Source organism: Cyprinodon tularosa, unplaced genomic scaffold, assembly GCF_016077235.1.
Source record: "Cyprinodon tularosa strain WSP-4 unplaced genomic scaffold, ASM1607723v1 ctg25, whole genome shotgun sequence".
Classification (NCBI taxonomy): Eukaryota; Metazoa; Chordata; class Actinopteri; order Cyprinodontiformes; family Cyprinodontidae; genus Cyprinodon; species Cyprinodon tularosa.
The window spans coordinates 443310-468699 of NW_024038928.1; the positions used below are offsets into that span (position 1 = coordinate 443310).

A 25390-nucleotide genomic window follows, 5' to 3' on the forward strand; every position below is an offset into this window, starting at 1 on the left:
TACTCAAAACTGTTGTAAATCTAAGAGCCCAGTTTAAGAAAGATCTGCTGATCTATTCTTACTAGTAGGAAATACATACTTTAAGTATTCAATTTAACTCTTTATTGCAAGACACATGTTCATGTTCAGCATACACATTTGCCAACCAAATTTGAGGAAAAAGCCCCTACATTTAGAGAAGCTAAATAACAGATATTTGATTATATTACATTTTTATAAGCAGCAATTAATGTAATTCTCATAGACGTAATGTGTACTAAGCCATCTTCTGCCAATGTTTCATGCTTCAGATGGGAATCTTAATCAGTGCCGGTGATGATAAAATCTGTCTTTATTAAAGCAGATTTGAGAGGACTAATTCCTTTGGAAAAATTCAAATATCTAATTGCGCCCTAATCACATTCACCTGTTGGAGATATTTTAGTCTTTCAAATCCAACCTCAATAGGTTATTTCAGAGGAGGAAACTTTCCAACACTTCCTTGTTTAGATCCAAATTAAAAAGTAGGAAATACTCATGGATACTTCCAAAAACCCTGCTACTGAGCAGGGATGTTTCATAGTCATTTATAGCTTTTACTTTAAGCATAACTGCTTCCTGGCTTTGTGAAACAGAACACTCAGTGTAAGCGGGGTCAGACCCCAGAACTTAACTCTGGATCAAAACTAACTCTGCTTTGTAAAAATAGGGCCCAGGTATCCTGTATGAGTAATCCATCACACACGGACAGTTTGGTTTGCCTCACTTTATTAAATGTCAGGATGGGAGTAAAGAACTCAGCTGAGTATCACAGCCAGTGAAAGCATAAATACAGAGTAGCTACAGCGCCCTCTATCAGTGCAGACTAGCACAGCAGCAGGTAGGTTACATGTACAGCTCTAGTACCAAAGGACAGTTGGTTGTACTATGGGTCTGTAGTAATGCACTTCTGAATGAAGATGTTCCTGAGAATAGGAGGTCTGCAGACTGCAGACAGAGCTGCATTTCTGAGGGTCAGTCATGTCCGCAAACGTTCTGTTCCAGGTTTCAAGAACCCAGGAGGAACCTAGCTGCTGTCAGTAAATACATGGGTTAAATGAAGGAAGGAAGTGTTCCTTTTTACATTTCAAGTCTCAGATCATTTGAATCTCATTTATAAATAAAACACTTGGAAGTGAAACCGAATCATCCTCACATTATTGGCAGAATCTCTGACTGCAGCTGAACACCAGAACCAGAGGAGGGTCCGCCTGCTGGGTTTTTTATTGAAAGAGAATGTTCCAGATGGATCATGATGGATGAACCATCTCAACCAATTAGGTGATTCCTCTGAGGTTAAACTAAGCTGTTTACTTTCATGCATGTTAGTACAGTTAATGATCATTAACAGATAAATATGAATAAATATGTTCAAATCAAACTCAGGCTCCACTCTGACTACTGCAGAATTACCGTCGTATTGTTGCAATTCTCCATTTCATTATTGTAGTAACATTATAGTATTTTGTTAGTATGGTAGTGGTATCTTTGTAGTATCGAGGTGTTATGCCAGGACAGTGGAGCAGAAGAAGTGTCCTCTCAGTCTAGTTGTTGCCCTCTTATCCGTCCTCTCTCGGCGCTCTGAGGTTTAGCCACACATGGTCAAAAAGAGCCACTGGGGAGAGGAAGCAAACACAAAAACGGTGAATTTACGGCGCCTCCTGCTACATTTCCAGCCCTGCTGATCCATACGCTCTGGATCATCCAGATTATGGTTCTGTCTCAGAACAAGTGGAGGTTTGGTCCTTCTACCCATGTGTTGATCTATTTTGTTTCTAGATGAGAATGACAGAAGTGTTTGTAGATCATCCAATGTTGATACAGGAGGTCATTATATTGGCTAAATGGATCAAACCAGCAGAACAAGATCCAAACTAAAGCAAAGAGAAAATCCCTGTTATAATCAAGACCACCTAACTCAAGATCGAGTCAAGACCAATGCTGCACCCCTCAAGTTAAATTAAAACAATTAAAGTCTTCAATTTTTTAATAAAACGCCTAAAATGTTCATTTTTAAATATTTCTTTACCAGCTTTTATTGTCATTACATCGTCTCAAGTACAGCGCAACACAACTAACCCATCCCCTTGGGGAGCAGTGGGTAGCCATTGGAAGGTACGGTGGCCCTGAAGTGCAAACTGCAACTACAAATCTAAAATCGCAACTACATTAAGGAAATCGCAACTACATAAAGCAAAGCGCAACTACATTAAGAAAAACAAAACTACATAAAGCAAAGCGCAACTACATTAAGAAAAACAAAACTACATAAAGCAAAGCGTTTTCCATATAAGCTGCTGTCCCATTGGTCCTATTTATTATGGAGGATAAAAAGTGTCAAAATTAAATAAACAATTACAGCATTAAATAAATAATTAAATGTGTCAATAATTAATTAAATGTGGAATAAAAAAAATAAATGTGTCATTCATTAATTAAAACCACATCACTAATATAAAGTGCCACAATTAAATAAATAAATACAGCAATAAACAATTAATTAAATGTGTAATTCATTAAATAAATAAGGAATTAAATATATAAATGTGTCATTAATTTAATAAAAAACGTCTTCATTTTATAAAAAAAAAATATATAATTATTTCAGTGTGCATTTAATTATTTCATGGTCCTGTGTGGCAGTGCATCGAAACCATTAAAAGAATCTGTCAAACTCACCCATCAAAGTTAGGGGGCGGGGTTAACGCGAATCGAGTCTCTGTAATCGATTTGCTTCGCCTTAATGTGCAGGGTGACCAATCAGGTGTTAGATAACCGCCCCCTAACTTTGATGGGTCTGGAAGTGAAAGTGAACCAAACCTGTGGCTTTTGGTTTTCGTCATTTGGGGAGTCGCTGTAGTTCTTTATCAAAGAGCTGGATTGGTTGTCTGACCCACAAGATTAATAGAATATCTATCTTCCTGTCTCTATCTGTAGCATGCTGGCTATTTTGAAGCAATTTTTTTGTAACGATTTTAATAAACTTAAAAGTAGATGCTAAGCAGTGCTAAGTAACCAGAGTAATATAATAAGCTATAATTAGCATAAATGCGTGGGCTTGAACCATTTAATTTCACATCATGAATAAAATATATACATTTAATGTTATTATATACACTTTCTTCTTGACTGGTCTTGAAATAAAATCCTATGTCAGTGGTTCCATACCCTGATCTTCAGGGAGCACTGCCCTGCGTCTTTTAGATATCCCTCTGTTCCAGCACACCTGATTCAAATTAAGGCTCCTCCTCTGCAATCAAGTGCTGCAGAAGCCTGTTAATCATCCATTATTTTCTAGTGTGATGCAACAATTAAACACCTAAAATATGCAGGACGGGGTCCCTGAGGACCAGGGTTGGAAACCATAGTCCCATGTCTTTAATGACCGAGACCATATAGAGTCAAAAGTTGGTCTAGTCACCGGTCTCAAGAGTTACAACACTGGGAACAATATACGGAGTTTGGTACCTCACTGAAATTTAACTCCACAGTTCCGGTCCCATCTCTGTCCAGGCCTTGGAAGGTCTCTGAAAAACAGACTCCAGGTCAGTTTGGGAGCACAACAGTAGAACAGCAGCAGTTTATTGATCAGTTCGGAGGTTCTGGACTTACTGAACATGGTCTCCAGTTTGACCACGCAGCAGGTGAAGTTGTCAAAGTCGATGATCTCGTTGTCGGCGTATCTAGCGATCAGCATCTGATAGAGCTTGTTGTTCAGTTTGAACCCTGCAGACAGAGCAGATCCCAGGTCAGGTAGATGAAACCGAACCAACTCAAAACATATCAGTGAAAAAAAAAAAAAAACTCACCGCCATTTTCAAACGCCAGACGCATCTCGTAGGAATTCATGCAGCCGGACTTATCCAGATCAAACTCTCTGAAGATTCCCTGAAACACAACATTATCTCCTGAATATAGGAACCAGGAAACAAGGCAAGGCAATTTTATTTGTATAGCACAATTCAGTACGTAGAAACTTCTAAGTGCTTTACATGAGTTAGATCATAAAATAGAAGAAAAATAAAAGCAAAACATTTGTAAAGACACATAAAATCATTGGACCAAAAAAAAAAAAAAAAGCAGAATGAAGCAGGTCCATGAACAACCCAAACTGTGGGATTCAGCTCTGGTCCTGATCCTCATTAGATGTAGTTTAAGTCAGAACCAGCCTGACTTCGTCATAACTCACCAACCACTTCTTAATCTTGTTCCAAAGGATCTGAAACTCCACCAGTCCGAGCCGAGCACTGCCATCTTTCTGAGGTCCAATTAAGGTCCAGCCAACCCAAATCAAAACATAAACCTCTAAAAAAGAAGGAGAGATTCTTCTACTGAACCCAGACTGAGTTAATGTGTGCTTTGACACTGACTGAACGCAGGTCTGACCCAGCCTAGAGCTGGTTTAGATTGGGTCAGAAGTGATTCTGGTCTCTTTGAGGGAGGATACATCCATGAGGCTGACCATGGCCCTGCAGGACTCCATGCTGAATCCATCGGTCTGTAGATCTCTGTCTGTAAAGACAACCACAAAACAAGAAGCATCTTAACACAATGGAACCTGAGACCTTAACATCAATGAACATCAGAGTGCAGTTTGACTCTGGGGGAAACTGTAATGGATGAAGTGGTATCAGAAGGCCTGCAGACCCATCTCCTCTGTCCTCTATGGTCAGATAAATCTTTAACAGGATGTTCTGCATCAACAGGGTCAATACTGTTATCTTGAGCCTGACTGCGATTGGCTGAATCACTCTCAATCATCAGATTTTAAAGTGACTCACGTTTGGAGACCACTCTGTTGAGGATGGTTCTGAGCTCACGCACTGAGATCTCCATGTCCTTTAAAAAGAAAGACTACTCAGACCTGAAACAAAGACTGGGAGGACATCAGAGACGCTCCTGAAACTGAACTCACGTCTCCAGAAAGCTGAGCAAACATGGACCTAAAGGAGTCATCAATGTCTCTTTCGGTGACTTCCTCCTGTGGACAGCGACAGACACATTAAGACAACATCAACAAAGGAACCATCTCCAAGAATTAGCAACCTCCTCTCTCACCTCCTCATCCAGGTTTGTAACGACGACATCATCCATGTCCCTGCAAAGAGATTCAAATAAACGTAACTAAGAGAAGACTGAACCACAGATCCAGATCTTCTCCATGGTTCATACAGACTCACTCTGTCTCGGACTCCTTTTCAGTGAAAACTCTCAGGACAAAGTCCCCCTCCTTGGAGGGCTCAAACGTAGATGGGACGATCAGGTACTCTCCTGGAGGAAGGCGGAACCTGGAGCTCACCTCTCGAAGGTTGATGAAGGTCTCGGAGCGAGCGCAGGAAGAGCGGCGCAGGAAGAAATCCTTCTTCATGTGGACACCTGCAGAACCTTGGAACTACAGGATTGGGGGATGGAGAGTCGTCAACATGAAGCCCAAAAGCAAATATGGGAAAATAAATGACAGGTTGAATCACTGACCTCTTTGGGAATCTGTGAAGGAGACAGAAAAAACAATTCTCAGTAGGCCAACATAACCGTCTTCAATGACAAAGCAGGAATCATCAGACCTCAATGCAACAGGACTGACAGGAGATTATGATGTTTGGTTCTATTTATCTGACTATAGCTGAGAAAATCAATTACCATCTGAACTTATGGATGATGAAGATTTTAAATAGGAACATAAACAAGGTAATTGCTTCTCAGAAAGAGAAGTGTTTTGGCCAAATTCCATCTGTTCCCTCCTTAGTGAAAGGTAATGCGTCATACTGAAGGGAAAATTGGAGAGCTCTGGAGAAAACGTCTCCATCAACGTCTCATACCACGACCCCCTGACCCTGGATAAATGGTGACTGGAGAAGATGGTGGACTTACTGGAAATGTTTATGAAAGGGTACAGGATGGTCTAAATCAGGGGTCTGCAACCTTTAATATCCAAAGAGCCATTTTGCCCCAAGTCCGACCAAGTAAAAGTTGTTTAGAGCCGCAAAGTAGATGACTTTTTAGAAAAACAATTTGTTTGTTTTTTTATTATCTAGTATAGAAAATTAGTTGCCATCTTAAACAACCAACAATGTATGTATTTTATTTTTAAAATAATATTAAAACACATAAATTCCAGGCTAATTAAAAGGAAATTGACTCTAAAAACATATTTCTGGTTCTTTTAATGTCCTTCTTATCCATCTTATAAAAAACACTAAAGCCTTTGAGACTGGTATTTATTTTGTAGTACATTATTTAGCTCTTTATATACATTTTAGCCACTTTAAGAGGTGCTGCAGAGGGTCCAAAGAGCCACAAGTGGCTCTGGAGCCATAGGTTGCAGACCCTTGGTCTAAATGCTCACAGGAGGAGGGGTGGATGGATGGATGGATGGATGGATGGATGGATGGATGGATGGATGGATGGATGGATGGATGATGGAGGGAGGGATGATGGCTTAATGGATGATAAATGGATGGATGGATGGATGGATGGATGGATGGATGGATGGATGGATGGATGGATGGATCGATCGATCGATAGATGATATATGGACGGATGGATGGATGGATGGATGGATGGAGGGAGGGATGATGGCTTAATGGATGATAAATGGATGGATGGATGGATGGATGGATGGATGGATGGATGGATCGATCGATCGATAGATGATATATGGACGGATGGATGGATGGATGGATGGATGGATGGATGGAGGGAGGGATGATGGCTTAATGGATGATAAATGGATGGATGGATGGATGGATGGATGGATGGATGGATGGATGGATGGAGGGAGGGATGATGGCTTAATGGATGATAAATGGATGGATGGATGGATGGATGGATGGAGGGATGGATGGATGGATGGATGATATATGAATGGACAGATGGAGGTAGGGAGGGAGGCAGAGAGGGAGGGATGATGGATTGATGGATGATGGATGGAGGGTCAGCGCTCAGGTCATTGTGTTCTCCTTTATGTTTCCTTCTGGTTAAGTGGTATTTTTCTTTAAGCTCATTGATTCTAGTCATGGTGATGATGGCCTGCAACCAGTATCTCTTCTCTCTACACCCCAATAACAAAAGATTGGTTGACTCTAACCACTGCCTCCTGATACATTTTCTATGATGGAGTATTTCAGACCTGCTGAGCTGCTGATATACTGTAATATTGTAGTTCTCAGAGAAAACAGTTTTTTTTTTTGTGGCAGAGTTGTCCTTGCTTAGAAAAAGCGCTGACCTCATAAATGGCGAAACCGATGGTGTGCATGTCCTGGCCATGTTGGCGGTACCGGCGGCGGTCCTTCTGCATCAGTGCCACCAGGACGCTGCAGGCAGCCTCGTCATCCTCAGGGTCATCATCCTCCTCTAACAGAGTCATCTTATACTGAGGGTTGATCCAGAATGTGTCTGCAGAAAGGCATAGTGGGAAATGTAGTTATGTCAAATGTAGTTTTTTTGTTAGAAGTGCCTTGAAGGTAAACACCTGGACCCTGATTCTAAAACCAGGACAAAACAGCCTCTATCCTCACTCGGGTGGTTCCTGCAACCTCCGGCCGTGCTTCCTCTCCTCCAGCTGCCCTCATGCGTCATCGTGGTCCAGAAGCTGGTGGCGTCCTGACTCAGGGCATCTGGGGTCAGGTTACAGATCTCTAGACGGGAGAACTGACGCAGAAATTCCTGGAAAGGCATCCTGAAACAGAAGACCAACCTGTTAGAGAAGTAAAGAGTTAGAATCCTACAAGGTATTTCCCAGAACCAACCTACCAGAACTCCCCGTCCTCCATCTTACAAAGCATCTCATCCTTTTCCGCAGAATCGACGTAGTTCCATTCTGAGGAGCTGACATATTGAGATTTGAATCAGTTTCAACTCATATCTCAATCTACTTTCTCTCCTGTGAAACACTGACCTGTCACTCCAGGCTCCGGTCCACTCCACCTGACCCCAGGGGTTCCTGATTCGGATCAGACGCTCCTGTCGCCCTCTGAACTCCACCTGCAGCAGTGAAAAAGAAGACAGCATGCCTTTATCTGAGATCGCCAACGTGAGTTCTGGTCAGGCATCTACATTGGCCCAGATGGCGATCTGAAGGACCAAGCAGATGCTCTGGCGAAAAACAACCCAGAACAACATTATGCTATTGGTCAACAGTCAGTCTGGTGAAGCTAAGACTCTACTGCGTAAAACGGACCAATTACAGTGAGGGAGACGGGAGTTAATGCTTAGCCCAGGATTGCCCACAATGCAACACTGCTTTTCTCACTGGAAAAAATCTAAATCTAGATAAGTAATTTTTTCATTTGTTCTTGAATTGAGAAGGTAAGAGACATTTTGCCAATGGACAACGACAATTTACATTCAAAATAAGAAAACACAATTGCATTGTCTTATTTCAAGTGCGTTTTATCTGAATATCTTATTTTAAGAGTAAAAATACTCATTCCATTGGCAAATCATCTCATTTACCTACTCAAATTAAATGTAAATACACTTAATTTAAGACATTTTTACTTATTTTTGAGATCATTTTTCCAGTGCTGTAACCATAAGAATCAAGACTGCAACAAGGCAATGTTTTAATGATGCTCTATTTTTTTTTTGAATGAACAGGATTTATCTTTAAAACTTCAACAACTTGCTGCTGTAAGAGATTTTCTTTTCAAAAGACATTTTTGCGTTGCATCCATCTTATTGGTTCTATCCCTTTTCCACAAATCCTGTTAATCCAGCCTTTGAAAAAAGATGTATCAGTCCAGCTGGCTAGCATGTCCTGCTACAGACCTAACCAAACTTAAACGAGAGATCCTCCTAAAAGTGCTGCCTGCTCTCCATTACAGATGCAAAGGCAGCACTTTTACAAAGTGCGACCTGAAAGCTTCAACAGAGGCATCATTTTGAACGAGTAACCTACCAGGAAAGCATAAAAATAACTACAGATTTTCCAGTGGAGGTCTGGACCAGCTCTGCAGGGTGATCCAGGGTTCATGGAAGCTTGCTCAACTGGTCCACAAGAGCTTTGCAGACCTGGAGACGCCATTCAATCGTGTCCCTCATGGTGCCCATAGAGGTACCTTTACGAGGGGCCTCTATACAAGTGTAGCAGGAGTCTGGTCCACATGCCGGCATTGAGTCAGAGTTGTACCCACTGCATGTTGGATCCAAGCAGGGGTTAACAAGCAGAGTTCATCTCTGCCTTTTGCAGATGAAGGGGTTCTGCTGGCTCCTTCCTGTTGACAACTACAGCATGCAATGGGGAGATTCACTGCTGAAGGTGAAGTGGCTGGGATGAGGATCAGGTCCTCTAAGTCCGAAGCCATGGTTCTAGATCAGTTTTTAGGTTGGAGGAGAGTTCCTGCCTCAAATGGAGGAGTTCAAGTATCTTGACCTATCTATGAGTCTGAGGAAGGATGTGTGGCCCAAATCGTCACTCACTGTTTTTGGTGAATAAAGCAACCTGGGAGCTACAACTAGGAGTGCTACTGTGCACCTAGTCTTAATTTCTTTAGGACGTATGTGATTTAAAAAAAAAAAAGGCAAAGCTCTCGATTTACTGGTCGATCTACATTCCTACCCTCACCTATGTCAATGAAATCTGGATCCTGACTCAACCAATAAAATACTAGATATAAGCAACTGAAATGATATTTCTCTGCAGGAAGGCTCTCCCTTAGGGATAGGGTGAGGTGCTCGGTCATTCATGAGAGGATAAGAGTAGAGCCGCTTCCTTATCAGCTGATGAGTCTCAGGCATCTGTTTCAGATGTCCATGGGATGCCTCCCCCTGTGTTAAACACCCATCCCACCCAAGGGACAACCCAGGACCTCAGTATCTAAGTCTTTGAAGTATAAGTAAGCAAATTAGTAAGGTCTTTAGATCCTAGCAGACAGTCATGTTAATGGGGCATTGGAGGCTAACCCAGGTCTTACCTGTCTTAGGCCAGTCACTGAGTAGGCGTGGCCTTTCACTAGCTTCTTGAAGGTGATGGCCTCCATGTCACAGGAGCTGGTGATCTAAAAATGGAGCACACCAAGATATTCTAAAGGCGAAGCTGTGAGTTTAAAGACAGTTAAACTCACAGGTTTGTCTTTAGAATTAGTTTAAGCTCATTGAACTTATTGTTTCTGATGAACTACAAGGAGGCTCTGCAGACTCTGGTTGATGGACTGGGATCTGTGGATTCTGGAGTTCCAAGGTTTCTGTTGAACTGCACATACAAGTCAGAAACTCACATCTATAGAGCATCCCAGCAATGATCCTCTCTCTAGAGCTTTGCTGATAATCCGGTAGAGATCTCTGGGAGCTTTCTTCAGCTCATACATCTCTGCCACACCCCCTGTGAAGTCCTCAAAACCTTCAGTGGTGCTGCCACCGGACAATGCTTCATACGAGCCGCACAACCTCGAAAGACACAAACAAACATGGATGGATGGATGATCGATGGATGATAAAAGGATTAATGGGTAAACAGATGGATGGTTGGATAAATGGACGAATGATGGATGAATCAATGGATGGATGATAAAAAGATGGATGGATAAAAAATGGATGGATGATAAGCAGATGGATGGATAAAAGATAAACTGATAAATGGATGGATGGATGGATGGATGGATGGATGAATGGATGGATGGATGGATGGATGGATGGATGATAAACGGATGGATGGATGGATAGATGGATGATAAACAGATGGATGGATGGATGGATAGATGGATGGATGGATGGATGATGGAGGGATGGATGATGGATGATAAACAGATGGATGGATGGATGGATGATGGAGGGATGGATGATGGAGGGATGATTAGATGATAAACAGATGGATGGATGGATGGATGGATGATGGAGGGATGGATGATGGAGGGATGATTAGATGATAAACAGATGGATGGATGGATGGATGATGGATGGATGATGGAGGGATGGATGGATGGATGGATGATGGATGGATGGATGATGGAGGGATGGATGGATGGATGGATGATGGAGGGATGGATGATGGATGGATGATTAGATGATAAACAGATGGATGGATGGATGATGGATGGATGGATGGATGGATGATAAACAGATGGATGGATGGATGATGGATGGATGGATGGATGGATGGATGGATGGATGGATGGATGGATGATGGAGGGATGATGAGATGATAAACAGTTGGCTGGAGGATGGTTGGATAGATGCTAGAGGGATGGATGGATGGATGGATGGATGGATGATAAACAGATGGATGGATGGATGGATGGATGGATGGATGGATCGATGGATGGATGGATGGATGATGGAGGGATGGATGATGGATGGATGATTAGATGATAAACAGATGGATGGATGGATGGATGATGGAGGGATGGATGATGGAGGGATGATTAGATGATAAACAGATGGATGGATGGATGGATGATCAATGATGGCAATCCTTTTGGGGAAAGCCTGGTCTGATTCGGAGAGACGGCATCCATCCCACTTTGGATGGTGCAGCTCTTCTTTCTAGGAATCTGGCCACATTTATTAGTCCTCCAAAACCCTGACCACCCAGGGTGCAGACCAGGAAGCAGAGTTGTAGTTTAACACACATCTCTGCAGCTTCTCTACTGTTACCCACTCTTTACTCCATCCAGACAGTGTCTTGCCCACGACCAAAATCTAATAAATTAGCAAAGATTCCCAAAGGAGTAAATCATGATAATCTAATTAAAATCAAAATAACTCCAATTGGGGAAAAAGTTAAAACAATTAAATGCGGTCTGTTTAACATAAGATCGCTTTCCTCTAAAAGTCTACTAGTTAATGACTTGATTTGTGATAATCACATTGACTTGTTTTGCCTTACAGAAACCTGGCTGCAGCAAGAGGATTATGTGAGCATAAATGAGGCAACTCCTTCAAGCTATTTAAATTTTCACATCCCCAGAAGTTCTGGGCGAGGAGGAGGAGTAGCAACAATCTTCCAGTCTGACTTACTGATTACTCCCAAAACAATTAATACCTACAACTCTTTTGAACATTTAACCCTTAATTTCCCTGATCCAAATTTCAAGGCAAGAAAACCTCTTCTTTTTGTAACTTTGTATCGTCCACCAGGTCCTTACTCTGAATTTTTAGATGAGTTTTCAGAGTTCCTTTCTGATTTGGTATTAAATACTGACAGGGTCATCATAGTGGGAGATTTTAACATCCATGCTGACATTGAAGGCGATAGCTTAAGAGCAGCCTTTAATGCTATCTTAGACACTATTGGCTTTGTTCAAAATGTGAATAGTCCCACGCATTCTCATCTTCATACTTTGGATCTTGTGCTGACATATGGCATAGAATGTGAAGAAATAACAGTATTTCCTCACAACCCTGTCCTCTCTGACCACTTTCTAATAACCTTCAGGATTACTTTAACAGAGTTCTCCTCCCCCAAAAGAAGGTTCAATTTTAGTAGATCTTTATCAGATAGTGCAGTTATAAATTTTAAAGAATCTGCTTCACTTTCTCTCTGCTCTGTGTCACTGAGCAGTGCTGCAGAGTGCAAAAGCTTAGCTTATTCCCCTTCACAGGTTGATGATTTTGTTGATGGGGTTGGCTAGTTTTTCTGCGTATTCCCCTTAAAACAACGCAGCTCCTTTGAAAATAAAAAACCGTTAAAAATAGAAAGCTTGCTCCGGGTTTTTAAAAGCCAGAGCCGACTTTGAAGAAAAAAGCTAGGAAACGGGAGAGAAAAAAATCGCTCCACGGGCCGGGCAAAGAGCCCTTTCCCTAGTTTCTGGGAAAAATGTTTTAAACTGCTGTATAAGGGACCCTTTGTAAAGCAAGAGCAAGCATACTTCCCCCAAATTTAATAGAGGAGAATAAGAAAAAATTTCCAAGTTTTCTTTTTAATACAGTTCCCCAAACCCCAACCCAGACCATACTCTTTTGAACCGCCCCCATTCCACCTGCTCTTAGCAGCAATGTTTTTTAGGGATTCTTTAAAAATAAGATTGATCTTATTAAAAATAAGATCAAAAAACCATTTCCTCTAATCCGCAAATTGTACCTGGGGTAGCCCATGGAATCTAAACCCGGGGTTTTAGACTGCTTTAACCGGGGTTGAACTCTCTAAATTGAAAAATTTATTGTTTCATCTAAGCCTTCAATTTGGGAATGTTAACCCAAATTTTAAAAACCCATTTATTTAAGGAGGTTTTCCCCTTTGATCTCCCCCTCCATTTTAGATGTGTTTAATTTTATCTCGTTACGGGGATATGTACCTAAAGTTTTTAAGATTGTTTGAAAATTAAACCTCTGTTTAAAAAACCCGGGCCCTCTTGACCCAGGGGGTTGGTTTTTGGGGGGGGGTTTTTTTTTATAAATTTTGGGGATTGGGTTTTTTTGGGGGGGGGAAATTTGGGTTTTGGGGGGGGGGTTGGGGGTTTAGAGCTCATCATAGCACTGAAACAAACTCCCCGGTTTAAAGTCACTAAAGATATTCTATGGGCCCCAAATAATGGACTTGTAACTGTGCTCGTCCCGTTGGATCTTTGTCTGCATTTGATACAGTTGCCCCTAATAATTTTTTTTAGAAAGACTTGAATTTTTGTTTAATTAAAGGAACAGCAAATAGACTGGTTTTTAAAAACTTATCTAACCCATCGAAAATTTAAAATTTTGGTTTTATGTTTTAAAGATTTGATCTTCAACACGCTCAAAGGTTTCCTGTGGATCCCCCAGGGTTCCCTTTCTAAGGGCCAATTCCCCTTTACTTTAAAACTGCTCCCAATTGGTAGAAATTTTTTTAGACAGGGATGGGGGTTTAAATTTCCACTGTTATGCCCGATGATACCCACTATATTCCCGTCTATAAAAACCAATGAAGCTAACCCCTTTCATAGATTACAAAGGGAAATTTTTTTGAAGAAAAAAAAAACCTGGAAAGACTCTTAACTTTCTTCTTTCTGAATGCAGAAAAAACAGAAGTTTATAGTCCCTTTGGACCAAGTCTCTGAAAAAGAAACGATTAGCCAGTTTAAATTCAAATTTGGGTGGTTAAAAATGATTTTTAGTAATAAAGTAAAAAATCTTTGGGGTTATTTTTGATCAGGACCCCGTCATTTAAATCCCATAACAAAAGTTTTTTAGAATTTCTTCTTTTATCTGAAACATTGCAAAAAAAATTTGAAATAAACCTGTCCCCGGGGGATGCCGAGAAACTTTTCCTGGCATTTGTTTAAATTCAAGGCTGGACTATTGTAATTCTTTTTCTATCTGAAGTCCCAAACTGTAGTTTTAAAAGCCTTCACTGATCCAAAATGCTTTCAGCCCCGAGTTTTTAATGAAAATTTAAAAAAGAGAGATCATACTCTCCTATCCTGGCTTCTCTTCAAATTTGGGTTTCCGTTAAAAACAAGAATAGAATTTAAAAATCCTCCTTTTCAAAATATAAACCTTAAATGGGCCCAAACCCCCATCTTATATCAGAGAAACTGATTGTTCCTTAGTTCCTAACAGAGCACTTTGCTCTCAAACTGCAGGTTTTTCTAATCGTTTCCCCTTTGAAAATTTTTAAAAGGGAAATGGGAGGCAGATCTTTTAGTTATCAAAGGGTCCCCTCCTTGGAACCAACTACCAGTTTTTTTTTCCGTGAGGCAACAACCCGTCTCCCTTTTTAAAGGGTAAAGGGTTTAAAAAAAATTCAATTTTTTATAAAAGGGTTATAGGGGTTGGGGTGGCTTTTTTGGGGGGTTTATTTCCTGGGGCTTTTCTTTTATAGTTTGCGCAAAAGGGTTTTGGGCTTTTGGGGGAAAATAGGGACCCCCATTTCAAACAAATTTTGCTTCATTCTCTCCCGTTTTCCTAACTGCAGAAACTGGGTTTGTTTTAATCTCTAAAACCCTTTTGCCTCTCTGCTTTTCCTCAGATTAAACTTTTTTTTTTTCCTCGCTTTTCCTTTTTGGCTGAACGTCTTTTTCCCGGAAAAAAAACATCAGCTGTGCTGCTTCTATCCACCCTTGTTAAAAAGATGTTGGGGGATTTGGCCTGTTTTCCAGTGGGGGTCCCCGTTTTTTCTCTTGACCCGTGACTGATTTGGGTGTGCTCTCTTTTGTCCTCCCGGCATGGGGCTGGGCCCTTGGGGCTCGTCGCCTGGCTTTTGTGTTTCCTGGACGGGGGCCCCCCCTTTTTCAGCTGCTTTTTGTATCTCTGCTTCTGTCTCCTTAACCCCCAGTCGGCCCCGGCAGATGGCCGCTCACAAATGAGCCTGGTTTTGCTTGGGTTTTTTTCCCGTTAAAAGGGAGTTTTTTCCCCTCCACTGTCGCTACAAGCATGCTTAGTGGGGGGGGTTTTTATTTTTATCAAAGAGTCAATCAATCAACGGTTTTTCCCTTTGATAGAAAACTTTTTTATCAATTTGAATGAAAATCTGGTTTTAAATGTAAAATCCTTTTAGATGACATGTGTTGTGAATTTGGCGCTATATAAATAAACTGAATTGAATTGAATTGAATTGAATGATGGATGGATGGATGGATGGATGGATGGATGGATGGATGGATGGATGGATGGATGGATGGATGGATGGATGGGATCGATGGATGGATGGATGGATGATGGAGGGATGGATGATGGATGGATGGATGATGGATGATGGATGGATGGATGATGGATGGATGATTAGATGATAAACAGATGGATGGATGGATGGATGGATGATGGAGGGATGGATGATGGATGGATGATTAGATGATAAACAGATGGATGGATGGATGGATGATGGAGGGATGGATGATGGAGGGATGATTAGATGATAAACAGATGGATGGATGGATGGATGATGGATGGATGGATGGATGGATGGATGGATGGATGGATGGATGGATGATGGATGGATGGATCGATGGATGGATGGATGGATGATGGAGGGATGGATGATGGATGGATGATTAGATGATAAACAGATGGATGGATGGATTGATGGATGATGGAGGGATGGATGATGGAGGGATGATTAGATGATAAACAGATGGATGGATGGATGGATGGATGGATGATGGATGGATGGATGGATCGATCGATGGATGGATCGATGGATGGATGGATGGATGGATGGATGATGGAGGGATGGATGATGGATGGATGATTAGATGATAAACAGATGGATGGATGGATGAAGGAGGGATGGATGAATGGATGGATGGATGGATGGTCCCAGTCCCTACTTAGCGTAAGCTTTCTCCAGCAGAGCGCTCCAGAACTCGCTTCCTTCTGCTGAGTGGACAAACAGCAGCTCTCCATCTTTAACTGGCAGCCGGTCATCAATCACCACGTCCACCCACTCCCCAAACTGCCAGAACTGCACAAGGAGGAGAAGAAGGACAGACGGAGAGAGACAGGCTGAGCCAGTGATCCAATCTACAGTCCCCCCCCCCCCTCATCCCTTATGTAGGACAGGGGGTGTGGTCTGTTGACAGGTAGGACCTCACCTGGAAGTGGAAGATGCCAGCATACTGATGGTTAAAGTTCTGGCCATGAGGAACCACCTGATGAAGCAGCCGTTGGTTTAGAGTCAGAGAGCCGATAGCAGCCAACAGCCAGCAGTCCCCTGGAGGACAGACACAAGGAGAACAGTCACCTGACAGGTCACCTGCTCAGGTGTCCCATGCAAGACCAGGGGGCCTCAATAAGCTGCTGTCTCCGTAGACACCTGTCTTGCCTGTGGAGCTCTACAGCTCAGCACATGTAGGACACCTGTTTCCACCTGCTGTGACCAGCAGAGGGAGCAAGATCTGCATGAAAACCTGAGGCAACCTTAAACCGCAGCAGCTCAGCTTCTCCATCATCTCCTTCTGAAAGCTGCTCTAACCTTGAAAGTTCTAGTCAGCTGAAGCAGAACCCACATGTAGAGTTTCAGCTGCAGGCCTGGTTAAAACTGTCCCAACTGGTTCTGTTAAAAGGATGGAGTCCCACTCTAAATTGGCCTTAGATCAAATGATGATGATGAGTGCGAGATGAGGAAGATAAGCTCATGTTCCTGGAAGTGTTTTTGCTGCAGACAGAGTCCATCATAACAGTGATGATTCATTACGTTCAGCTGAGAGCCGCAGATGGTTCCCTCTAATGGAAGCTCCATCAGCAGACGCCGCCGTCAGATCAATGTGTGCTGCCTTCAGGTGCTCTCTGTTATGCTGCGTTTCTCAGATGTTTACTGCTGTTTACCTCTTCAGGCTGCATCTGGAAGAGGATCTGGATGTATAATACATGTTTAAAATGTGAAAACATCTAATTGTTTGCTCTAAGTGGCTCCTGCACTGATGCATTATTTAGGATTATTGGTAAATATATAAATTATTCATCAGAACAGAGTCCCTGTTTGTTCTATGAATCTCTGATGACAATTTGTCAAGGGTTGTGTTTGAAGTTCCTGGATGATAAACAGAACAGTAAAAGTGCAGAATAAGCCTTTAAAGGGATACATTGGTTAATGGGCTTCCAATGAATGGTGGTAAAAACAAAACACAGAGGTATGTAAAAATATAAAAAATAAGCTACACTGTTATGAACGACAGTAGATTTTTTTTTAGCTTAGTAAGTCATTTTGAGTACTAAAATTGATTATATGCAATAATCTGGAAACATGTGAATGATTAACTTATTGGGTTGGAGCGGTGATAGTTTTAAAGTCTACCAGCTGCTGGAAGGAAGGATCTGTGATAACACTAATCCTTTGCGCATCTAGGGTGCAGCAGTTTGTCACTAATGGAGCTGCATTGCAGTCCACTGGGCTCCTCGTTTATTAAAAGCACACATGTATAACTCGAGGCCCACTGTCCGAATTCGGCCCCTAATGGTAAATCTTCTGGCCCTCAGGAACCAAGAAATTTATTGGTCATCAAACAGATCTATACAGATTAACCCTTTTTTTCCACCAATATTTAAAAAAAAAAAATTCTTGCATCAGTGTCGACCATTACATGCATGTGTTTACCGATATGTAGTGTGTTTATTCACGTTCCCTCCATTTGCTCTACGTTGTTCTTTTGTTGGATTTGTTTATAATTTCTTTGTTTAAATTGATACTTATAACATTTTTATCATTGTGTAATTTTTACCACGTAAATGCAGGACAAAAAATATAAAAAATACAGGCTTCGAGAACTGACCCCAAAAATATCAGCAGCACATCAGTGATTGGTTAGAAATAATCAGAATTAGCATCATCCTTAAAAAAAACCTGTATTGGTTTATCTCTGAAATAGAGGCATATCCTCTTTAAAGTGCAAAAAGATGGATAACACTGCTAAATGCATAGGAGTTAAAAAAAAAACGGTGTTCCCTGTTAAGTTCTTATACCAGAGCAGTGCTCTCCTTGTAAATTAAACTATGAAGTTAATGTTATGTTTCTGCAGTTGAACCGGCCCTTTTAAAGACCTGGTGATTCTAAAATGGGCTGATCTAGAGGATGACTGATGTCAACACACAATCAAATTTCTCATCATTAGGTGTGGAAACAGCCTCACCTGCAGCTTTAAAGCAAACAAAGAGAAGCTTGACCTACCACAGAGCTTCCGTCGCACCTGCTGCTGTTCTTGGAAAGATGTTTTTGTCCTTCCCTGCATGCTTAGTGTGAGGGATTGCATTCGAGTCAATGAGTCGATGCAATCAACTAGTTTTCCTTCGATAGAAAACTTTGAATCAATTTGACTGGATGATCTGGTGAACTCTAAAATGAATTGAGATGACTTGTGTTGTGAATTGGCACTATAGAAATAAACTGAATTGAATTGAAAAAATATTCATTGTCAAATTTCTGCTATTCAAAGAACTTTCTTCACATTTAGAGTAAATGCTAAATATAAATGTCCACCTTTTTATGGGATGTTTTGATCTTTAACCCTAACCACCAAACATCCATCAACAGTCTGAGATTCAAGACACATGAACTCCAGACAGACTCACCCAGCGCCCCCTGAGAGATGTCAGTCCTGGTGGCCCCGCCCACAATGAACTGAGGGTTAGCTGACAGCTCCTGGAACAGCCAATCAGAAACAAGTATATCTGTTTTATAACACCAGCATGACCTCACTTCCTGTCACTGAGAGGAAACATGAGCAGCCAATCACTGACTCTGACTGAGGCTGGTCTTGGTTCTGGTTCTTACCGTGGGTCTTTTCCATTCCACTCCTCTGGTTTTGGCGCTGAGAGGTCCAAGTTCCTTAAAGCCCAGCGAGGCAGGTTCTGCCGGGAACATGGGGTCCTGAAACAGGGTTCTGTTCTGAAGGCACTCCTCCTTTAAGGCCTGGAAGTCCTGGTTCATGAACTTTACCGCCTGCTGGGCCGAGCCCAAGCCTCCGGCTCGGTCCCGCTCATGTTGGATTCGTCCTGACACTCCGCCGAACATCCTGGTCCTAAATCTGTCCCGGAGAGGAACATCAATAATAATTCCAGATTTATGGAACTGTTTAAGTTAAAGTATTAAACTAGTCGAACCTCCAAAGCTGTTCATTCAACTCTTTAGGAAACATCAGATGATTTTTCTGGTGTCTGATTTAAAGCTACCTACTCACACATAAAGGTCCCCGTCTTTCAAACAGGTAAATGTCTCATCATGATATTTCAATTCAATTCAGTTCAGTTTATTTCTATAGCACCAATTCACAACACAAGTCACCTCAAGGCACTTTACAGTTCAACCAGATCATCCAGTCAAAGTTTTCTATCTAAGGAAAACTAGTTGATCAACTCACTGACTCCAATGCAATCCCTCACACTATGCATGCTTGTAGCGACAGTGGAGAGGAAAACTCCCTTTTAACAGGAAGGAACCTCCAGCAGAACCAGGCTCAGTGTCAGCAGCCATCTGCTGAGGATTACTGGGGTTCAAGGAGACAGAAGCAGACATACAAAAAGCATATAGTATGAATGGAGTTATCACTCAATACGATTAGAGTGCCTGGTAAACTGGGTCTACCTTTTTGGTCCAGAGCTGGACTGATTTAAATCCTACTTGAAGGACAGGGACTATTTCTATTTCAGTAGATAACTTTATACTAGAGACCAGAAAAATCACATGTGGTGTTCCCCAAGGATCCATCTTAGAGGCTCTTATTCAGTCTCTACATGCTCATCCTAACTAAGATCTAAATAAACAACAAGAACATGCTACCATAACTATCATGATGACACTCAGCTGTGAAGAATAGTTTTGGAAAACAAATAAAAGCATTTAAAAGTTAGCACCCTGCTTCAGTAAATCCAGCAAGGAACCAGGAATCAGGTTCTAATCTGGGTGCAGTGATGGACTCAGATCTGAACCTTCAGAGGCTCACAAAGTACTAACACAATATTTACACAATATTTTCCAAACACTAATATGAAGATTATTTGAACTGGAAAAGGCCCTCTCTTTTTTGTTTAGCAGTGGGATTATTTTTTCCTGTTTCAACATTTGTGGAAGTGAACAGCATGGGAAACTGTAATTAGGCAACTAATGAGGCAATGTTCTCATCTGCTTTCTGTCCAAGTTCTGTCAACACCTGATGGTTTAATTGTCCAATTTTCTGGATATTTCTTTACCTTATCTGTACATAGACAGAATAGAAAATCCCTTTATTGTTCCACAATGGGGAAATTCTGGTGTTTACAGCAGCAAAAAGATTGTAGAAATAATGGTCACACAAATGTGGACCTTAGAAAAATGTATAAGAATACCATAACAGTGAAGAGATAAAGATAAACAATAAATTACTGGTCTGTAAAGAGTTTTAACAATATAAAACTGTGCACTTGGAGAATAAATAACCATTATACAGCTATGGACATTTTACAGTTATGGATAGTTAAAAATAGCTGCAACATCAAAATAACAACAGCATATTATTCAACTGACTGAGATACAAACTGTGCAAAATCAGCATGAATGTAGCAACTTATTTTGGTTGTTGAGAACAGTGGTGGTTATAAAGTCTTACAGCTGTACTAGTTTCTAACCTAAACCTTTTCCTATACATGATTTTTATATTTTATAAATTATTTTCTCTTGTTTTGTTTTCTTATATCCCTTGACTTGGTAATGATTTTTTTTATATAAGTTCTATATTTCAGTCTCGCACTTTAATGTCTGTATGTGGTAAGTCTGTATATATTTTCTTTTTATTGTCTATGTCTAAAGTATGTCGATGTCTGCATGGGAAACTAAGAAACGTAATTTAAATTCTTTGTATGACCAGTGCATGTAAAGAAACTGACAATAAAGCCGACTTGGTAATGAACATGCCTTAGCATTTTACTTTAAGAAGTTCGTTTTTTTGGTTTGGTTATTAGCTGCTCTTCAGCAGAACAACAAAAGATCTACTCAGGTTTTCCAGAGCTATATTAATTTTGAAATCACAACATTTGTCTTTTTTACACTATGGTTGTCATATCGAGACACGTGTACAGTAATACTCAATGTATCACCAAATTCCTGCCAGTTCAAACCTCTACTGCACAATTACTGTGACCTGAATCTAAACTAAAATACAAGTGAAACAATGAAGGATGAAAAATAGTTGACTTTTTCAAACAGAAACATCGAAAAAAACAGAAATATGAGGCTTTTTATATGGTTAGGGCTTAAAACTAATCTTTGACATATTTATGGTTTATATGCAGTTAGATTTAAGAAATAAAACAACCTAATTTTGCACATAGTTTTAATGCTGTATATGTACTTAGATTTAAGAAATAAAACAACCTAATTTCGCAGTTTTAATGCTTTATATGCAGTTAGATTTAAGAAATAAAGAACCTAATTTTGCACAGTTTTAATCGTTTATATGCAGTTAGATAAAAAAAAAATAAAAATAAACAACCTAATTTTGCACAGTTTTAATCGTTTATATGCAGTTAGATTTAAGAAATAAAGAACCTAATTTTGCAAAGTTTTAATCGTTTATATGCAGTTAGATTTAAGAAATAAAGAACCTAATTTTGCACAGTTTTAATCGTTTATATGCAGTTAGATTTAAGAAATAAAGAACCTAATTTTGCACAGTTTTAATGGTTTATATGCAGATAGATTAAAAAAATAAAGAACCTAATTTTGCACAGTTTTAATGCTTTATATGCAGATTTAGGAAATAAACAACCTAATTTTGCATATAGTTTCATGGTTTATATGCAGTTAGATTTTAGAAATAAAACAACCTAATTTCGCAGTTTTAATGCTTTATATGCAGTTAGATTAAAAAATAAAACAACCTAATTTTGCACAGTTTTAATGGTTTATATGCAGTTAGATTTAAGAAATAAAACAACCTAATTTTGCACATAGTTTTAATGCTTTATATGCAGTTAGATTTAAGAAATAAAGAGCCTAATTTTGCACAGTTTTAATGCTTTATATGCAGTTAGATTTAAGAAATAAAACAACCTAATTTTGCACATAGTTTTAATGCTGTTTATGTACTTAGATTTAAGAAATAAAACAACCTAATTTCGCAGTTTTAATGCTTTATATGCAGTTAGATTTAAGAAATAAAGAACCTAATTTTGCACAGTTTTAATCGTTTATATGCAGTTAGAAAAAAATAAATAAAAATAAACAATCTAATTTTACACAGTTTTAATCGTTTATATGCAGTTAGATTTAAGAAATAAAGAACCTAATTTTGCACAGTTTTAATCGTTTATATGCAGTTAGATTTAAGAAATAAAGAACCTAATTTTGCACAGTTTTAATGGTTTATATGCAGATAGATTAAAAAAATAAAGAACCTAATTTTGCACAGTTTTAATGCTTTATATGCAGATTTAGGAAATAAACAACCTAATTTTGCATATAGTTTTAATGGTTTATATGCAGTTAGATTTAAGAAATAAAGAACCTAATTTTGCACAGTTTTAATGCTTTATATGCAGATTTAGGAAATAAACAACATAATTTTGTATATTGTTTTAATGCTTTATATGCAGTTAGATTTCAGAAATAAAGAACCTAATTTTGCACAGTTTTAATCGTTTATATGCAGTTAGATTTAAGAAATAAAGAACCTAATTTTGCACAGTTTTAATGGTTTATATGCAGATAGATTAAAAAAATAAAGAACCTAATTTTGCACAGTTTTAATGCTTTATATGCAGATTTAGGAAATAAACAACCTAATTTTGCATATAGTTTTAATGGTTTATATGCAGTTAGATTTAAGAAATAAAGAACCTAATTTTGCACAGTTTTAATGCTTTATATGCAGATTTAGGAAATAAACAACATAATTTTGCATATTGTTTTAATGCTTTATATGCAGTTAGATTTCAGAAATAAAGAACCTAATTTTGCACAGTTTTAATCGTTTATATGCAGTTAGATTTAAGAAATAAAGAACCTAATTTTGCACAGTTTTAATGGTTTATATGCAGATAGATTAAAAAAATAAAGAACCTAATTTTGCACAGTTTTAATGCTTTATATGCAGATTTAGGAAATAAACAACCTAATTTTGCATATAGTTTTAATGGTTTATATGCAGTTAGATTTAAGAAATAAAGAACCTAATTTTGCACAGTTTTAATGCTTTATATGCAGATTTAGGAAATAAACAACATAATTTTGCATATTGTTTTAATGCTTTATATGCAGTTAGATTTCAGAAATAAAGAACCTAATTTTGCACAGTTTTAATCGTTTATATGCAGTTAGATTTAAGAAATAAAGAACCTAATTTTGCACAGTTTTAATGGTTTATATGCAGATAGATTAAAAAAATAAAGAACCTAATTTTGCACAGTTTTAATGCTTTATATGCAGATTTAGGAAATAAACAACCTAATTTTGCATATAGTTTTCATGGTTTATATGCAGTTAGATTTAAGAAATAAAACAACCTAATTTCGCAGTTTTAATGCTTTATATGCAGTTAGATTAAAAAATAAAACAACCTAATTTTGCACAGTTTTAATGGTTTATATGCAGTTAGATTTAAGAAATAAAACAACCTAATTTTGCACATAGTTTTAATGCTTTATATGCAGTTAGATTTAAGAAATAAAGAGCCTAATTTTGCACAGTTTTAATGCTTTATATGCAGTTAGATTCAAAAAATAAAACAACCTAATTTTGCACATAGTTCTAATGCTTTAATGCTGTAAAGGAACTGAAACTGAAAAAAAAAAATGATGTATTAATGATTTGCATTGGTTTTATACCACATTGTTAAATCATTGCAAATGATTTACAAAATAATTTCTTAGACTGTAGTTTCTATAATTTCTAACCTTCACTGGATTTTTATTGCACCTTTTCTTTTTTTTGGAGTTATTAAATATGTCCTGTAATAATTGCGGGTTAATTTATTTAGTTCTTCACTTTCCTGACTGACCTTCTCTGATGTTTTTCCAGCAGAGGTTGGAGAAGTTCTCCATCAGCTGGTCCGTTTCAGGACTGTTGGCTTCAAACAGATAAATCTTTTAAACACAGCAGTGATCCTGTCCTGGTCCAGAAGCATCATCAGGAACAGCAGATGCTCGCTGTAGTCTGGAACCTGACAGAACTCACCTGCTGATTTAATCAGCTGATCTCAGATCAGAAGCCTGCAGACTTTGATCCGTCAGCACCATGATGACAGATTTAAAGCTACCCTTCAGAACCTCCGGATCAGATGACCTCTTCCCACCCAGAACCTTCAGGTAACACCTGTCTGGGCGCGCGCCTTGGACACATTGACTGTTAATTATTTCTAAATCAGTTTAAAAAACAATCGAAGCAGCTCATCCGGACCGGTTTCCCACACCGGGTCGGAATCCAGCTTTACTTCCAGCCCACCGTGTTCCTCACCTGTTCTGATGCTCTGCGGTTCGGCCGGGATGCGCTTTGATTCCTGCTGTCTTTGGTTCTGCTGAGAAGGATGCTACACTGCAGCAGCAGCAGCCCTACCCTGAGGAGGGGCGGTGCTCCACCCCACAGGGGGGGTTCTTTGAACAGCGCCCCCTACAGGACGTTTATGGTTAATGCTCGGGTGTCAATATGATGAGCAAAGTGGATTCAAGTAAAGGACATCAGGGGCCAGTGGCCCTTTAGAACTGGCCCCTATATTAAAAACACACTATGCAAAAAAATTAAATAAAAGCAAGTCCGTTTTTCTTAAGAAGTCAGACAATTTTCAGATGGAATAAAATGATTTACATTTATTTTGTGAACTTTATAGCTTATAAATCTTTTTTTTAGGATATGCACTGACAGATGAGGCCATAACTGATTTGTTTCTTGAACCGATTTAATATTTCGTTTTAAATTTACCTGAACAATTATTTACTTAGTACTAAGTTTTCGTCTGTTAGATTAGGAGTCCGCCGCCCTATGCAGTCATTTCTGTTCCATCATTGTTGCATAGAACATGTTTTACAAATGGAAATTTGAAAAAACAGATTTTGTAAAATTAAA

The 25390-nt window shown here is 39.4% G+C and overlaps 1 protein-coding gene across 1 annotated transcript; it reads right to left on the reverse strand.

Annotated features, from left to right (window-relative positions):
• Window positions 1-730: 730 nt before the first annotated feature.
• On the reverse strand, window positions 731-24840 carry capn1b (calpain 1, (mu/I) large subunit b). Its single transcript, XM_038288242.1, has 22 exons — window positions 24785-24840; window positions 19133-19385; window positions 18931-19000; window positions 16458-16576; window positions 16194-16327; window positions 10236-10404; window positions 9933-10016; window positions 7916-8001; window positions 7771-7845; window positions 7536-7696; window positions 7244-7413; window positions 5494-5505; window positions 5199-5410; window positions 5077-5116; window positions 4934-4999; window positions 4800-4857; window positions 4466-4530; window positions 4208-4276; window positions 3828-3906; window positions 3631-3744; window positions 3487-3545; window positions 731-1633 (listed from the first exon to the last, which is right to left on the reverse strand). Exons 2-22 carry the CDS (start codon window positions 19370-19372, stop codon window positions 1607-1609), a joined length of 2109 nt encoding a protein of 702 aa, XP_038144170.1. The 5' UTR covers window positions 19373-19385; window positions 24785-24840; the 3' UTR covers window positions 731-1606.
• Window positions 24841-25390: the final 550 nt, after the last annotated feature.

Bases quoted from the DNA above. Each gene is read 5' to 3' on its own strand.
- capn1b (XM_038288242.1), bottom strand. From the start codon at position 19,372: ATGTTCGGCGGAGTGTCAGGACGAATCCAACATGAGCGGGACCGAGCC. The intron at 4,277-4,465 runs GTATCCTCCCTC...ATTGGACCTCAG, and splicing joins CCATGGTCAGCCTCATGGAT to AAAGATGGCAGTGCTCGGCT. The intron at 1,634-3,486 runs GTACCAAACTCC...TCCTCTCCCCAG, and splicing joins TGGAGTTAAATTTCAGTGAG to TGGCTCTTTTTGACCATGTG.